An 18,543-nucleotide genomic window follows, 5' to 3' on the forward strand; every position below is an offset into this window, starting at 1 on the left:
GCCTCTGAAAAGCTTGGTGTACTCAGTAAGGCGAGACAGTACTTCACTAAAAGCAACTTTATAAGGCGCAAATTCAGCCTCACATGGAGTACTATTCTCACCTGGGGCGGGTGCTCCCCAGTACCATTCACTAAAAGCAACTTTATAAGGCGCAAATTCAGCCTCACATGGAGTACTATTCTCACCTGGGGCGGGTGCTCCCCAGTACCAGCTTTGCCCCCTCTTATATAAAAAATTCTAGTACATAATATTTGACATAGAACAAACTTCATACATTCAAATGTTGATAAGTTGAGAAGATTCATCGCACATTGAATTTATATTGAATTGATATTTTTATCGTTTTATCACAACTAAGTATTAGATAATTGCTCTTTAAGTATTCTTAAGTTAAGTCTAATGCAAGTTCATTATAAAGTTGAAAGGAAATTTTCTCTAGCTTGAAAGTTTAACAAAGCGTTTTCAAAGTGGAACAACCTCCAGCTCGTAAATAATCTTGTTTGTATTTGTTAGCTGGTAACTGATATCGGCGAAAAATTTAATTAAGGATCAAAACTTGTTTCTTTAATGAAACTGGTGTGATTTTTTAAATAGCATGACAACAGTGCAGAGTTCGATTCAGGCAGGCAACGCGAGCACACGTGCCGCGTTATCTGTCCTCCTTCGAATATTTTTATTACCTGCGTTATCGCACTACCTGCTCAGGCCACCTGGGCTAGCTATTGTTATCGCGCGCTATTGTTCGGGACTCTTACCACCTGTTACGTTCCTTCGCGGAACGTAGCTAAGTGATTATAAGTGTTAATTACCCGGTTTTACGATCGTGTTAGTTAGCACCTGTGCTGTGTTTCGCGATTCTGCACGCTAATCGTGTGTGTTGTGAGTGTTGCAGATCGTGCCGTGTGTGTCTTCTCCGTGGGGGCCTGCACAGCGTACATCGGGGTTCCGGCCCAGCCAGTCTACATCCAGCAAAGCTAAGTCTTAGGCTTAATTATTATTATTAATTTCTTTTAATTTTGCATACTTTATTATTATTAATAGTATTTTATTAATGTGCAAGTGCACAACTAAACTATAGTTGTCCACTTTATCATTATATTCCCCCTCTGCCTGACTCGGGCAGCGGGGGTTGTCACCCGCTTAACTTTTAATAACAACCATGGCTTCACCAATGGTTGCCGACGAGGGCCTTCTAAGCGCCCTGCTAGATAAGCTATTTACGGAGAAGATCGCTCCGTTAATTAAGGAAACGATAGATATCCAGACAGCGAAATCCAAATCTAAAAAATACAGATCGTCATCTGACGTTTCGAGTTCCGACGGGGAATCCGAAATGGAGATAGGCAATGCGTCCGACGCAAGTTCCGTGGCCTCGGTCAAACCGAGGAAAGTGATCACCCGATCAGCCCGCCCGCCTGTCCTTCAGGCGTACTTTGACGCGCAGGCGACCCCTAAGGTCCCCGCGGTCAGTCCTGACCGCACGGTAGCCCCTCAGGCTTCCAGTGCTTCACCGGCCCGGCCGGAATCCGCTCTACCGTTGAGAGCGGAGAGTGTCGCGTCGGATGCTGACGGCTTCATCACCGTCAGTCGCAAGAAGAAGCGCGGTCGTGAATCGCCTTCTCTGGATAGCACACCCGCGTAGAAAGCCGCGGCCACGACTGGCTCCGCTCCCGCGTCCGCGCCCGCGCCCGCTAAAGCCCGCGTACCGCCTCCGACCAAGCGCCCGCCTCCTATTTTTATAGGGGACCGAGGCCGATGGTTATCCATCAAAAACAGGATCCCGAAGACGCTCTCCTTCCAGGCGAGGGCGTACCAATCACTAATTAAACTAGAGACCAGAGAGGTAGCGGACCACCGCGCCCTGACATCTCTTCTTAGAGAGCTGAGTGTGGGTTTCCACACGTACGCCCTGCCTGAGGAGAAGCGCCTGAGGGTCGTTATTAGAAACGTCCCCAAAGAGTTAGACGAGGCCGACATTCTGTCGGACCTCAAAGAGCAGGGTTACCCTGCACACGAGGTGCACCGTATGCGCGGAACCAACAATAAACAACCATTTAACATGGTTCTCGTAGTCCTCGACCTCACGCAAGAGGGAAAGGAAATCTTCAATATAAAATCGGTTTGTTCCCTTCAGGGCATCCGTACCGAAGCTCCTCGCAACCGCGGGGGGCCCGGTCAGTGCCACAGATGCCAATTATACGGGCACTCAGCACGAAATTGCGAACACACCCCGAGGTGTGTGAAGTGCCTCGGGAAACACGGCACGCCAGAGTGCCCTCGACCAGCGCAATGCGCGGAGCCCCCGGCCTGCGTCTTGTGCGGGGAGAAGGGGCACCCCGCGAGCTATCGCGGGTGTCCCAAGGCACCCAAACACAAGCGTCACCCAGGGCGCCGCCAGCCGCAAGGCAGAACAGAGAAGGTGGAGTTCACTCCAACCTTCAAACCTGCGCCGCCTCCAAAGGTTAACGCCTGGCAAGGTCTCCTCCGGCTGCCAACGCTCCCACATAGGCCACTTTCGCGGCCCCCGCGCCCCTCCGGCCTCCGCTAGCGTCCCGCCCGGCGGCGTCGGTCCCGCGACCGAGGCCACCGGCACCCGCGTCCGCGGCAACAGGTAGCAAAGGCGGCAGCACCTTTGCTTTCATGTTCGAACTGTCAGAGATGTTCGACATTGACGAAATAACAGCCCTGGCCAGCAGGCTCGATGCTGTCCGGAAAGACCCGCCGTCGCTCCTGCAAGTTATGGCAGACAACGGCAAAATATTCCGTGCCCTCACCGATATAGGGCTAAAGTATAAAAACAACATTCGCGATGCCTAATTACGTAAGCGGACGGGTTAAACCACATACGCTCCGTATAGCGTATTTTAACGCCCAAGGCCTTAAGCCTCAACTAGACTTGGTGAAGGAGTTCGCTCACGAACATCAATTAGACCTATTCTTAGTGCAAGAGACATTTTTAAAACCACGTATACGCGATCCGCGTATCGCTAATTATAACTTAGTTAGGAATGATCGCACCACCCGTATGGGCGGCACCCTCATTTATTTTAAAAGGTCTCTACACTGTATACCTATAGACCCTCCGGTCCTCACTAACATCGAGGCCTCTGCCATCCGGGTCAGTATGGCGAATCACCAGCCGATCACTGTTATTTCAGCTTATCTTCCGCCGTCGAAACAAATATTAGACACAGATATAGAAGCATTACTCGGCCACGGGGCCGCAGTCATAGTGGGCGGCGATCTTAACGCCAAACACTCCAGCTGGAACAGTAGAGCCACAAATAGAAACGGAATTTTATTAGACTCTCTCACAGACACGCGGAACTTTTCAGTAATAGCACCCGACGAACCAACACGTTATCCGGATAACGTCGCGCACCGACCCGACATTCTAGACGTTGCGTTACTTAAAAACGTAACGCTCAATGTAAATTCAATCGAGGTCTTTCACGAATTAGAGTCAGACCACCGGCCCGTCGTCCTAAATCTAGGCCCACCGGTTAACTTTCAACCACCGACGAAAACAGTGATCGACTGGCAACGGCTGGAAAAGGATCTCGAGTCTATCAAGTCCAACGACCTTGACCGTATACCAGACGTCATCGACTCGGTCGACACGGCTCACAGTGCTATCTCTCATGTGACGTCACACATACAGAGTAGGATCAAGGCCTGCTCCAGGCAGGTTCCGACGATGCAACCGCATCGCCTAAACCTGCCTCCAGAGGTCAGGAACTTACTCACACAGAAGCACAGAGCCACTAGACTTTACGACAGGTATCCGTCGGTCGAGAATAGGCGCCACCTCCGCTACCTACAGCGGGTGGTACGGGAACGTATCGCGGAACTCCGCGGCGAACGTTGGGACCGCTTGCTCGGCAACCTTAAGCCATCACATGTGGCTTTCTGGAAGCTGCCTCGCGCGTTCAAACAGGAGCCGCCCACTGTTATGCCTCCTTTGGACAGACCGGGACTGCAGCCGGCGCTCGATGACGATGAGAAGGCTGAATGCCTCGCCGATAGTCTCGAGAGTCAGTGCTCTCCAAATGCAGCAGCCGACCCGACACACGTTGACGAAGTTGATCGTGAAGTTGAACGTCGCTCCGCTCTGAGCCCTTCAGGCGACGTAATAAAACCCACCTCTTACGAAGAGGTGAAACTAATCATTAAGGAGCTTCACTCCAAGAAGGCCCCGGGGCCCGACACTATAAACAATAGGGTTCTTAAAATCCTACCCTCGACTCTTATTACTTTATTGGTTACCATTTTTAATATTCTATTGTCTAATAGCGCGTTCCCCGAACAATGGAAGGATTCCATTGTTATCGGTATCCCAAAACCCAATAAACCTAAAGCTAATCCGAGTAGCTATAGGCCTATTAGCTTAATTAACTCGATCGGGAAACTTTACGAAAGATTAATTCTCGCGCGTCTTAATCATTACATCGCGGAGCTTAACCTGATACCCGACATACAGTTCGGATTCAGAACCGCTCACTCGTGTCCCCAGCAGGCTCACCGACTCACCGAGTACATTCTCATACGGCGTCAATTTCACGCTACCACGGCAGCCGTGTTTTTCGATATCGCGAAGGCCTTCGACAAGGTATGGCACAACGGCTTAGTATTCAAGCTGTATCAACTGGGAGTGCCAGACAGGCTCGTGCGCATCATACGAGCCTACCTTACCGATCGCTCCTTCCGATATCGAGTAGAGGGCACCCTATCCTCACCCAGACCCATCAGGTCTGGCGTGCCACAGGGTTCGGTCCTCTCTCCCACTCTTTTCTCGCTCTTCACGAGCGACATTCCCAAGTTTCCGAGTGTCCAGCTCGCTCAGTACGCTGACGACACGGCACTCTACTTCGGCTCCAACCGCTCAACCTTGAGCAAGAACATTAAAGTGCTTCAAGCCGCCGTCGATGAACTAGGCAACTGGTTCAGAAAATGGCGGATTGAAGTGAACCCCACCAAGAGTGCAGCGGTACTCTTCGGTAACGCGAATAGCATCCGCGCTAAAAAACAACCGACTGACGTTATTAAACTGTATGAAACACCCATACCGTGGGTGAAGGATTACAAATACTTAGGAGTCACGTTCAACAGCAATATGAACTTCAAGAAACATATTGATACGGTATGCAATAGAGCCCGATTTGTCCTCAGTCGCCTTTATCCACTTGTGTGTGGGCGAAGCAAACTTCCGCTCAAACACAAAGTGACGCTGTACAAAACCATCGTACGGCCCATACTGTCATACGCAAGCGTCGTTTTCGCGCACACCCGACCGAGCTACTTACGTCGTTTGCAAGTAGTTCAAAATAAATTCACGCGCATGGCAACCGGAGCCCCGTGGTTCATCCGAAACGTTGACCTTCACCGCGACCTAGAGCTTCCGACAATAGCTCAACACTTTAAAGAGATCTCGCGACGCTTCTTTGACAAGGCGCCTAACCATCCCAACATCTTGGTTAGGAAGGCATGCGGGTACACCCCCCTTCACCATAGTCTCAACCCAATAAGACGTCCCAGACATGTAACGGTAGACCCGGATGACGACATCACCATCGCGAACGCGACACCCACACAAACACCGACACAGACACGCACACACCGCCTTCGCAGGCGTAGGCGCGGTCAACCACCGCAAACCACTGGCACTCGTCACTCTGACGATGGCCAGCGGCCCGCACCCTAGATACACCACACATTCTTTTGATACCCGACGAGACGTTAGTCCTCGTCCTGTAATCGCTTCACTACACTCACTCACACACGGACTGACTGACGGACTGACATACACCACGTACACAATCACAAACACACTCCACAAACAGACACAAACACAAACATACATGCACACAAACATTTACACTACGTACATACATACAAACACACATACTTGCAATCATAAACACATACATACACACTTACATACATTACACAAAACATCACCACACTCGCCGGCGAGTATGCTCTTATCACCTTTTCATCTTTCATCTTCATTTCATCTTCATTTTCATTCTCTCTCCTTCCCACAAGCACACAGCCGGTCTGAGGTTCGAGTCTCCTTAGGAGACGCCCCGCGACTGTTGTTGCGTAGTCTTTGCGGCCTCCACGGCCCACGTCCTACTTCGCTGTGAAAGCCAGGGCTGCTAACAGCACAGAGGAGGTTTTAGTCGGTATGGGGTGTCCGCTTACGCGGACACTCGAGTCCGACATATTACGCCCCGTTCCGGGGCGTAAATACGTAACAGTATTTCCTCCTCTCAAAAAAAAAAAAAAAAAACAAAAAAAAAAAGACCACAGTGCAATTCACCGTGTGAGGAGGCTTCATTGCACAGGATGCCGGCGAGAATATGGATACCACAACGGCGCCTATTCCTGCCGTGAAGCAGCACACATTATTGTGTTTCGGTCTGAAGGACGCCATAGCTAGTGAAATTACTGGGCTGTGAATTACTACTCAACATCTTATGTCTAAAGGTGACGGGCGCAATTGTAGTGCCGCTCAGAATTTTTGGGTTTTTCAAGAATCCTGAGCGGCACTACATAATAATGGGCAGGGCGTATCAATTACTAACAAATGAACGTCCTGCTCCTCTCGTCCCTTATTATCATAAAACAAATGTGTTCACCGCTGCCTACGATTTCTTGAAACACCAGAGGAATCGCAATAATATGGAAGTAACTATTCAGAGTTTGTATGTAAAAAGGGGTACTGTGCATCAATGCGAGGCTTTCAGATGAAGCCGTTGGTATTTGGGATCATTTTAGACATCACCATCGGATTACATGAAAATAATTTTCGTTACATACCTGTATTAGATGTGACAGAAGACGCAGACGGCGACGTTTAAAAAGCAACGTCTATACGCAACTTTAATATATAAAGTGAATTGCAGAGTACTGAATACACTTGTAACATTCTTGAAGTCCATTCTACCTTGAACGCAATGAAATGGATATCTTTGAATAAAATACCACGAGTGGGGTTTTGCTAGTGATGTACTTGCAATGGGCACGGTTAGGGGTTTGTGGAAGTTGCCAAGAACAGCTTTCGATAGTACCTAGAGTCTTAATGACATACATGGATGGATTTTATCCTCGCAATTTTCCACTTAAAGTATCCAAAGCTTGTTTGTAAATCAACTTCTGACATTTTGAATCTTAAGTGCCACGCAATTAATATACTTCTTATGTTTGCAGCCATCTTTTAGTGTATGTGACACATTGAACCAGGGATGATTCGCTGTTTATTGGTACCGCGCTTACTTAAGACTACGATTAGCAAAAGAGTTACAAACATGTCGTGAATTGAACGTGTTTCACAAGACGAGTCGGTTTTCGGTCAGTGTCCGGATAAATTCTACGACTATAACAGAGTCATTAGCCTCCTGCTTCACGATCTCATGCAGGAGCGCTGTCAAATCAAATCAAAATCAGTTAATTCACGTAGGTCACGGAAATGACACTTATGAATGTCAAAAAAAAAAAAAATCTTATTGAATCTACCGCTACTTCGTAAAGGGTTGAGCTAATGAGAAGAAGTAGCAAGAAACTCATTGCCACTCTTTTATATCAAGATTTACAGATCATTTCAATAACAATATAATATGTAAAATGTAAAATGATGCAACAAACACACTCAAACGTCAAATAGTCAATGTCTTACACGAGTAAGTCAAAAAAGTAAATGTAAATTAATACAAAAGTTATTGTGTACAGTAGCTGCATCATCCACACACACCATAAATAAAAAAAGGTATTATGTAAGCATTTTTATAGCGATTATAAATAAATAAATATGTATATATCCATACATATATATACACACAATAACTTTTAAGAATCTGAAACCAAGTCTCCAGCAACAGGATCATCCTGCCACCACAAGCAGCGCCCGTTCACGAGCATGACGCATGAGCCAGCCATCGCCTCCCTCAACCATATTTTAGGGAAGGGGACGACCCGTCCCATGTCGCCGCTACAAGCAGTGACATTTAAGCGAGCATGACGAAACCTGTTACGAGAACTCAGCAAACAACAATAAAATAATCCTAATCTACATATCATGCAATACTCACCAAATACCTCTACTTACAATTTGACAATTCTGCTTAAACTTGTAATTAATATTATATTTTTACTAACAGTAATCAAAAGCTCAATCCTTTAGGGTAATCAAATCAAAATCACCTTATTCAGGCAGGTCAAGGAAATGACTTTTCTTTTTATATCCACCTCCTTTGAGCTTTAATAAGATGAAGAGGCAAGAAAATCTTTGTAACAATCACTCACTCACAAATCATTTCAGTTACAATATATATAAAGTGATGCAGCAATAATACTCAAACTACAAATACTAAAAAAAATGTCCACACACACCGTAAATGTCATATATTAGAAAGGGCTTGAATCAACGGTGCACCCGTGCGCCAGCAAAACTCTCCCACATTCCTGTCTCTTCGTCTCGAGTTGCCTCTTACGGTTCTACTTGACCTGTTTTAAGATTTTATAGTATTTATATGTTATACAGCCATACATAATAAATAGGCTAGGAGACTACGATACGAGCCTCAACAAAATTATCTAATTTTCTTTCGAAAAGATAAAATATCCAACGAAATGAATTCATTTGTACATACATAAAATGTTTCCTTAAATATGTGAAAAAATTGTGTTTTTCCGCTCGCCGATACTGATAACCAAAACATTTTAGTTATCAGTAAATTGTCAGTCTTAAAATAATTATAGAAATAAACACAGCATGATTACTTACCCTCAGGTGACCTGCGGACTTGTTCGTTATCGTTGAAAACAATAAATAAAAATTATTAACCTTTTTAATTGGTTTTATACTATCAACAACAAATTTCACGTACCTATAGCGTGCTCGAATGGACAATCTTCGTTGCTAAGAGCTTCCTAAAATTAAACATCTTCTAGTGAAGGTACTAAGATACTTAAGTACTGACTGGTGCTCCTAAGACATTGTTAGTGGTAGCTTGAAGGTGCACTCTGTTCTCCCATTCATTATTTAACGTGGTTGCGGCAGTTCGTGAAGAAGCATGCAAGAATCAATGTTTTCTTAGTGCCTCCTGGGGTATCTAGAAAAAGTCTATATCCTGTAACTAGCTGACCCGGCAAACGTTGTTTTGCCATATAAAGTATAATTCACGCGATAGTTTTATAAGTAATAAAATATTGCCTATATTATAGCCTGTACATCATTTTGTTCTATTGTCAATAGTTTTTGCAGCGCACGCAAAAATTGGTTTTCGATTTTATACCTTGTGTTACAAAATAGCAATTTTATTACGGATCCCTAATTTTGAAAAAAAAACATAGCCTATAGCCTTCCTCGATAAATGGACTACACAACACTGAAAGAATCATTCAAATCGGACCAGCAGTACCAGAGATTAGCGCGTTCAAACAAACAAAAAACACTGCAGCTTTATAATATTAGTATAGATTTACCACACTATGAATAATTGCATCATAATCTTGTCTTTCGTAAATTTTACGTTGACATGAACTGACAACTTATTAATTATCGTACTCATATCAGTATATGGATATCAGGATGCATTACTAATTATTTGCTACAACTTTGGACCTCGTTGGAACGTGCAGCCCTCACCCGTTCATCTTACAGCGCCTTTTCTTCTTTTATTTAAAAAATAGATTATGAAAATAGTAGCTACTTTTTTTGGCAAATCCGTTTTCAACTATTACTGATGTGTGGATATTACACGTCAGTAATACTTGAAAACTGCACAGCTATTACGGATTGATATGTAAGTACGTACTTTGCCAGAGTTTTTGAATAACGTCCTCACGTTCAAGAAGTGATTTGTAAATCCTATTTTAAATAAATTTATACTTCTAATATTTCAATTACCTTCTTGTTTACATTTTCAAACTCCAAAGAAAAACTTAAACAGGGCAAGTGCTAACGAAATCTGGCTGCAAACTGTTACTAAGACAGATCTGTAGTGAAAACAGGAGAGATGCCCAGAACCGATCGGGATGGAGATGCACTGTGTACGCCCTCTGCCCCAGCTAGGGATTACAGGAACTTAAGGCAAGAGAACTAAACCAAATATTCATACTTTAAACATAAAATATTGGTTCTCGTTTGATTAATAGTGACATGGCAAATATGTACGTTATAAGTTTACATCAAGTTTGTTGTTTTGCATCATAAAAATGTGTTTGAACTGCAAAATAGACGCGTTCAAAGTAGCTTTGTTTACTAACGAGCTCACAAACAGACACACCCACATCATTCAGTATGCAGCAATTTCAATTAGGGCTAACTGGCCGCTACTCTATGGTTTCCGTCAATTTCTGCTCTTGTTTGGATACAATCAATTACCATCATCTTGATGGTGCTCCGAAATGATCTTGCATATTTCTTGTTTTTATTATTATTTTTGAAGTGAAAACTTATTTGCATCGATGTGATTTGATACGAATAAGCGGCAGAAAAAGAGGAAGACACAAGTTCAGAAGATTTGACGTGGGAGAAAATGAGATAGGATGCATTCTACAGTGTTTTGGTACCAGGCTATCATAACTGAAGAAGAGATTGTTTTATGTATAGACACCATACATAGATATGATATGATAGCACCACCAGCACCAGTAATGTGTAAGTATTATTGTGTTTCGGTCTGAAGGCTCGTAGCTCGTGAAATTACTGGGCAAATGAGAATTAACATCTTACGTGTCAAGGTGACGAGCGCAATCTGGTGCCGCTCAGAATTTTTGGATTTTTTAAAGAATCCTGAGCGGCACTGCATTGTTGACGGCAGTATCACTTCACCAAACACATCACACACCATCACCTAAACGTCCTGCTCGTCTTGTCCCTTATTGTCATAAAAAAATGGGATCGAATTGTGTGATTAGTTCAAGCTTTGTAAGTTTTTATACGTTTTCCGGATTAAAAACATATTTGTACAATTTTTTACTGTTATGATATCAAATGGAAATTTTCGACTTTCCTTTTATATTATCATCCGTTTGTGACAAAATAATTGTATTACTATAACATCTTTTAGTGTAGCCTAAGTCTAAAAGCAATTTCTAATCATATACAACATAAAACGTATGTTAAGAGCATCCTCTCTAACATACACATCTTAAAATATTTTTTTTTAATCATAATAAATATAACACAAAACTTCCATTACAGCTACGTGAGGTACAAAAATTGTTATTTAATTGTAGATTTGTTACATGACAGATGTTTTCATACACGCAAATATCGACATATTCGTTTTTCTTGAAACACCCTGTACAGTACACTTTAATATTGTGAATCCTTCAGTTTCTTTACCGCGCTCGAAGAAGCGTCAAGTTCGTTTCTGTACTTAATAGAATATACGAGAATGACAAACGAGAGTAATAATTTCGAAAACGACACGTACTCCTCTTACGGCATAGGCTTATCATTTCATGATGACATCAGTACTTTCGAAGAATCTTGCTTAGTTAAATCTATTGTAAGCACATTCCTGGGCGTGTCTATGGTATTAAGTTTAATTGGAAATACATGTACTGTTGCAGTTATAGCCCGAGAGCGATCGATGAAAACTCCCATTAATTACTATCTCCTTAATTTAGCTATAACAGACTTAATGACAGCGCTTTTCATACCCATAGAGATATATATTCTCTGGGTACCAGACTATTATCCTTTTGGTGAAGAAGGGTGTCAAATGCACTTCCTAATTTGGGATCTTCTTAGCAACTGCAGTGTATTAACTATTCTGGCATTCACTATAGAACGATATTTAGTTATTTCTAAACCATTCTTACGACAGCAACTGGTGATAAATTCGCGGGTTTTCAAAATAATTACAATAAATTGGATATTATCTGCCATTTTTTCGATTCCGAACGCTTTCTATTCGTACTTAGTTCAGAGAAAGAGCTATGTGTATTGTTTCTACACTGTTCGTGAAAGTGAAAAGATAATTTTAATCGCAGCTAACTTGTTGATGTTTTATATATTACCAATGTCGGTAATATTTGTTCTGTATGTCTTAATTGCTGTTAAATTGAAAGAGAAAACGTCAAGGACCTATAACCCGGCGTATGGAGTGCAAAACAAAAATAAAGCAGTTAAAATGCTAGGTGCGTAAGTATTGTTATAAATAATTGTACAGTTTATATTATTTAATGAGAATATTTAAAGTTTAGCGGGATTTAAGAAAATTTTCAGGTGAAAATTAATGATGAAATGGTATTCTATTTTTTTGATTTATAACTATATCGTTCCCGATATATCGCATTAATTTGTGTTTTAATATTGGCCAAGTAAATTAAATATGGAATTGTTAAATAAACTAAAATGATGTTTATAAAACACCAAAATAAAAAGTTGAAAATTAATATCAATACGCTAAAATTAAAAATAATGTGATTAAAAAAATACATTATCCTGATCTTGTAAACACAGATTCTAAAATAGATTTTAATTATTTCATCGCCATCGGACCCTGATAAGTGTGCAAAATTCCAATTTTCCAACTTTTCGAATTTGAAGTTAAACAGCAAGTTAAAAAAAGTGGGAAATATTACATGAGAAAGAGACGCAGATACTGTATATTATACCAAGTTATAAATGCGTGTCAAACTAAGTGTTGCCTTAATATTTTTAAGTCGTTGCCAATTTAAATATTCAAAACTTATGTTGATCTTTTAATAGTCGTTATCAATCTCAAAAGGTGGTATTATAGTATATATTTTAATGGGTTTTAAAGAAGAATTTTTGTCAACAATATGGGTAGGTAATGCGTTTCAATAAAATTTCAAGAAGCCCAAACACGACTAACATACATTATTTCATAACGAAGTTGTTAAGCTAATATTTCTTGAGGCCTGCCAACTTTTTGCTCCCATGGAGTTTTGTCGTTCCCTGACGCCAACTTTTCTATGCCTTCCACCACATCAAATAATTCCTTGGACTTCAATATAATCTTTTTTGAAATTTCCAAGCGGGAATTTTTGAGTTTTATAGTGTCTTTTTCCATTTTTTAATGATTCCTCCTTCACATTCAAGGTTATGACCACTCGGTGTCTATTACTACTAACCGTATACTTGGATGTCTATAATTTATCAGAATATTTCTTGATTTGATTTGTGGTCTGGGCCCATTACCTGTTCGAGATTGTGGTGGTAAAGGAAGAAAAGACTATTTGAGCATTTCTTTACAGAAGTCCCGAACCCTTCCTTCCGCCTTTATGGCCATACTTTCAGTTTCATTGAATTATGTTCTCTAATACCCATAATATTTGCTGGGTGTTAGTGTACTCCAAACTCAACTTATTTAAATATAGTGAAATTATATTTTTATGGATATAAAATTTATTCAATATTAATTTGTTTATTGCAGTTAATTAAATTAAATATTATCTCTCGACGAATCAATCTGTGTTACAGTTTAGTTGTGAAAAATACCTCACAGTGATAACATAAATTAACATTAATTATAACAATTTTCCAATCACTTCAATTTTATACGTCTTATGATCAACAGTTGTGTTTTAACAGCCTGTATTTTTTGTAAATTTTTCATACAAAAATTACGGGTTCCAAAATAATCCTTGTATTTTTTATATATTATAAAAATACATTTATAAGTGGTTTAAAATTTTGAGTTAGCGCCTACTCGATTACGAAATTTATTACTATTTTACTTTCATTGAAAGAAAAAGGTATTTAATACACATTCCAGTTTCTTATTTAGTAAGTAAGTTAACTCAAAGGTTTTTTATGTAATCTAATGTTAGATTTCGAATTACATTATCCATGTGATTATTTTGCAAGGGAGAATAGGCGGTGATCATTACAAACCACCAGGTGACCCAAATTTTTGTTATTTTGTCCTGGTTCACTCGTTAGTAACCCGTTTATCATTAAAATTAGAGAACTCATTAATATTTCGCTTCCTACGACCGTCACTTCTTACGTCTTCAACGTATAATTATGTCACTACTGTACTCAGTAATATTTTTAACAATATTAGAAGCCTTCATTAATTTTCAGATGGTAATAAGTAAGTTAATATATCAAATATTTCGGTAAATATTTCTTAATTTTATCAAAGAGCGACGCACGATATCATGAATATTAATAACTTACTTTCAGTCTTTATTAAGTTATAAGCGACTTATTCTTAACAATATATCATAATATATTTTTTTTAATATTTCAGCGGCTGTTGCTTTTTCATTCTTCGTCTGTTGGTCACCATACAGCATCCTACGTATTATTCTGTTGATACCAAAACAAAATCCAGATGATTACTTTAAGGTAAGTGAAAAAACATACAACATTCTAGCATTCAGATCGGTACATAATATTATTAGTAACAGAAAGTTACGCTCATATTTTTAGGGTGTTTAATAGAGGTTATACTTTTTTAACTTTCGGCCATTCTTGCATCTCGTGCCACTAAATAAAAAAAAATGGTGGCCATTTTGCAACCGCCAAATGATTTATGTTTAGTTTAGTTTGACATTTCTACATGAATAGACGAACGTCTGAACAACGCTTCCAAATTATTGTGAATTTTGAAAATCATGGTCCGTAGGTACTATGTAAGTCGGTACTGCCTAGGAGCCGATCTCATTCCTAGCCAACAGATATGTTTGAAGCGTTTAAGGCGAAGAGTAAGCAGAAAACTCGCAAACATGGTGTTTTTAGACAAGTTTTGTGGTGAAAGTATAGCATTTTGAGCTATGAACACTACTTAATCCTGTTACACATATCCTTAAGTCTTATATAGTTAACATTGCCGAGCCTTTTTGAACTACCACTTTTCTTTGAAGTTAAACAAGTTTTTTGGCATGGCGTGACGCTTTTTTTGATACTTCTCTCAGAAAAGTTATTCTTATAGCTTGTACTTTTTTGTGTAGGTTCATTTATTCAGATTAGTAATCAATAATGAGGATTGTAAGCAATTAAGCAGTTTGCGCCTGTTAAAATGTTACATTTTCGACCCAAGAATTTTGAAAATATTGGCTTTGTTACATAGGAGCCGTGAACTCATATCGTTCAAGGTCGCCGGCATTTAGTGTCGCCTTAAGCAAAATGCAGTCATATATCGTGAACTTATAATGTCAAAAAAAATGGTTTTATTCGAAATAATATGTATCGCACACTTCCAATTTACGGTCAACATAATCGCCCATCAGAACAATTAATTTAACTATGGAAGTTTTTTTAATTATTAATTTAGTTATTTAAATATTTTATTTTATGATGGGTATTTCCTGTTTTTTATTGTAAATATAATGGAATAAAATGTTGGAACATTTCTTAATATGCAACATTCTTAGGATTCCATATATTGTAGAACTGTGCGTAATGCAAAACATGCAAAAAAATGCATCTCATGCATGCATGTGCTGTATTACTCGAAAAGCCATCACATAATTTTCGGCTTTCGTAAAGGCTGAAATTATTATTTAATTTTGTCGACGAAGATAATATACAAGGAATGACTTGAAACATGGATCAACTAGTCTTCATTGTTCGGATTGGATCTCTCTGCGTATTCTACTGCATATTTCACGGGGAGTGTTCGGAGAAAATGTTTAGACCTAGAAAAGGAATGAATGGAACTTGTTGTCCGTCCGTACGACCACTGACACGTCTGTCTGTTGGCCTGTGACATACCAAGATTTACGAAACTTTTGGCAACGGTTGGCTCAGTTGGTAAGAGCGATTGGAAGGAACCCGTCAGGTCGTGGGTTCAAGCCTAGCGAAACTCTCTTAGATAAAAGCGATTCACTCTATTGTATGAAACGTGCAGTCATTGATAGATGATGACTGTAATCTTGTAAAAAAGGAGAAAGCCAAATTCGACTACCTTTTATGCAACTTTTTGCTTTCAAACTTAGCCGGATTATACTTCGTGGTCAATCGTGATACTGTAATTACTACTATTTCAAACGTATGTCAAATGACTGCACGTTTCATACTATACTAAATTTAAATGCTTTTACTATCCCGCCTCTGATTACGTAGTGTTTACATCCTCTTTGGTGAGTTCCAGTCCCGCATTATTCATAACTTTTAGTTACAAATTTAATATGTATTATCAACTTTTCTTCATTTCAGTTCGAGAGAGTTTTGTTGTACGTCAGTGTCATCAACAGCTATGTGTATACAGTTGTCAACCCTATTCTCTACAGCTTAATGTCACGGAAATTCAGAAATGCGTTTAAGGTATGTCAACTTATACGATGTTATGTAATGAAAATTCTTTTGCCAACAATATCCTTGCTAAAAGCCTATGTTTATACTTTGATATTTAATAAAGTTAATTAATTTTACATTTGTTATTGTATTGTGAACTTTAATATGTGAATTTTAGATTGATTTTAGGTATACTCACATTAGTTTACTTAATTAAAGCTAAATAAAAAAGGATAACTATTTATTGCCTTTTATTTATTTATTAGGTTTTTTTATAATTTTTTGTGGCTTTGATCTACTAATTACTTCTTGTTCAAATTCTCTATTACTTTAACAATAGCTGACTACGCTGGAAGTAATAAGTAGAGTAAACTTATTTTTTTAAACGGTTTTGCTTTATCCGATCTAGAGGTAAGGTATTACACACACCTCACAATGACGACCTTTAACAGGATCGCAGAGACTGACACGTCTACACACAACAGACTGACACGTCTACACACAACAGACTGACAGGTCTACACACAACAGACTGATAGATGTACACACAACAGACTGACAGGTCTACACACAACAGACTGACAGGTATACACACAACAGACTGCCAGGTCTACACACAACAGACTGACAGATCTACACACAACAGACTGACAGGTCTACACACAACAGATTGACAGGACTACACACAACAGACTGACAGGTCTACGCACAACAGACTGACAGGTCTACACACAACAGACTGATAGGTCTACACACAACAGACAGACAGGCCTGCACACAACAGACTGACAGGTCTGCACACAACAGACTCACAGGTCTCAAGCACATGCGTCGTGAGTTTTTTATAATACACAAAACATTCTTATCTGTGAGTGAACAAAAAACCATTCCTCTTTCCACATCCTTAGGGTAGGAATTTATAGGATTTAAAATTTTGGGGAAAATAAATGATTGCGAAACTGAAGTGGTAGTGGGTAGAGCACATAACTCAATGTACAGATGAGCGGTGGGGCAGAAAGGTCCTCGAATGGCGACCACGTACCAGAAGACGCAATGTTGGTAGGCCCCAAGACCGGTGTATACTCTTTCCAGAAAAAAGAATTATTAAAAAAACTCTGTAAAAAGTTGTACGTGGTTTTAGATAAAAATATATATACGCGTCGAAGTCAGACGCTCTTAAGGTTTTTTTTCATCGGTTATAAATAGACGAACGTGATATAGGCGTGACTCAACGGTGATTCCTGACCCATAGAGATAGCACATACGTTAAATGGTCAGTAAATAACTTACGTACGCACCTTTAAACTTATACTTGAGGAAAATATCTCTCCTTGGTACTTCTTCTACCTACCAAACTATCTTTTTAAATATGACATTTAGTATTAGTGAAATAGTAGAAAACGTGGCGCTAAGATGTACTTTGTTGTTTAATTTAATATGAATAAAAAATTCAAGATAATCTTCTTTTGTTAAATTACTACTTTATTTTCAGAGGTTACTGAAAAGCAAGAATACTCAGTGTAGATCCAGAAGTGGGGAGTCCGAACACGCCAACACTGGAATACCACTTAGTAACCTAAAACTTCACTATATTTAATTAAGTATATTAAGGCTGGTTTGCATCATATTAGCTGTTATAGTTAAGATTTATGTCAAATTTAACGTTAACAGTAACGCTGACTTTAACATAGACTGCGGAATGTATTGCACCATCCTATTACTTGGCATAGTTAAAGTTGAAATGTGTATTAATATCAAGGCCATATCGAATATATATTTGAAACTTGTGACAGGTCGCTAATTAATATTAACATTAGCTTTAACGGCCGCGGCCGTTTTCAATAACCTATTTATCCTTAGTTTAACTTACTAGAGGTAGACAAATCTATCCTTTTACGCTAACTTAAATTTCATTAACCTATTGCAGCGAGCATTGGACTATAACTATATTGGACATATCTATGGATAGATTAGATCTTGTCACTAAACGGTGACAGCAATGTATCGGTAAGTTAAACTAAGGATAGATATGACATTGAAAACGGCCGTAAACCGACAAAAATTGGACGGTAACGGTTAACAGTTAAAGTTATGACGTCATCTAAAAATTATCAAATGGTGGTGGTCTTTTTTTGATTAACCGGTACTTTAACATGTTTGTTATTGCTAAAGTTAGTCAGTGCAACCCAGCCCAAGTGCTATTTATCTAGTCAAGTTCTGGTCAATAGGTAATTTAATTATTACTAAAGCTTTCAGTACGAAAATTTTAACTTGTATTTTATAATCATCACCGACTTGAGTTTTGCTATTCTAAAGTC

The 18,543-nt window shown here is 39.8% G+C and overlaps 1 protein-coding gene across 1 annotated transcript; it reads left to right on the top strand.

Moving 5' to 3' along the window:
• Positions 1 to 11,405: 11,405 nt before the first annotated feature.
• Positions 11,406 to 17,841, top strand: LOC126971891 (neuropeptides capa receptor-like). The gene is made up of 4 exons (XM_050818406.1): positions 11,406 to 12,153; positions 14,238 to 14,335; positions 16,148 to 16,255; positions 17,718 to 17,841. The coding sequence occupies exons 1-4, from the start codon at positions 11,406 to 11,408 to the stop codon at positions 17,820 to 17,822; spliced, it is 1,059 nt and encodes a 352-aa protein (XP_050674363.1). The 3' UTR covers positions 17,823 to 17,841.
• The last annotated feature ends 702 nt before the right edge of the window (positions 17,842 to 18,543 follow it).

Source organism: Leptidea sinapis, chromosome 24 (assembly GCF_905404315.1).
Source record: "Leptidea sinapis chromosome 24, ilLepSina1.1, whole genome shotgun sequence".
Classification (NCBI taxonomy): domain Eukaryota; kingdom Metazoa; phylum Arthropoda; class Insecta; order Lepidoptera; family Pieridae; genus Leptidea; species Leptidea sinapis.

What these genes read in the sequence shown, in the direction of transcription:
- LOC126971891 (XM_050818406.1), top strand. Translation starts at nt 11,406, where the DNA reads ATGACAAACGAGAGTAATAATTTCGAAAACGACACGTACTCCTCTTAC. An exon ending in TAAAGCAGTTAAAATGCTAG is followed by an intron (nt 12,154 to 14,237) that starts GTGCGTAAGTAT and finishes TTAATATTTCAG; the next exon opens with CGGCTGTTGCTTTTTCATTC. An exon ending in ATCCAGATGATTACTTTAAG is followed by an intron (nt 14,336 to 16,147) that starts GTAAGTGAAAAA and finishes TCTTCATTTCAG; the next exon opens with TTCGAGAGAGTTTTGTTGTA.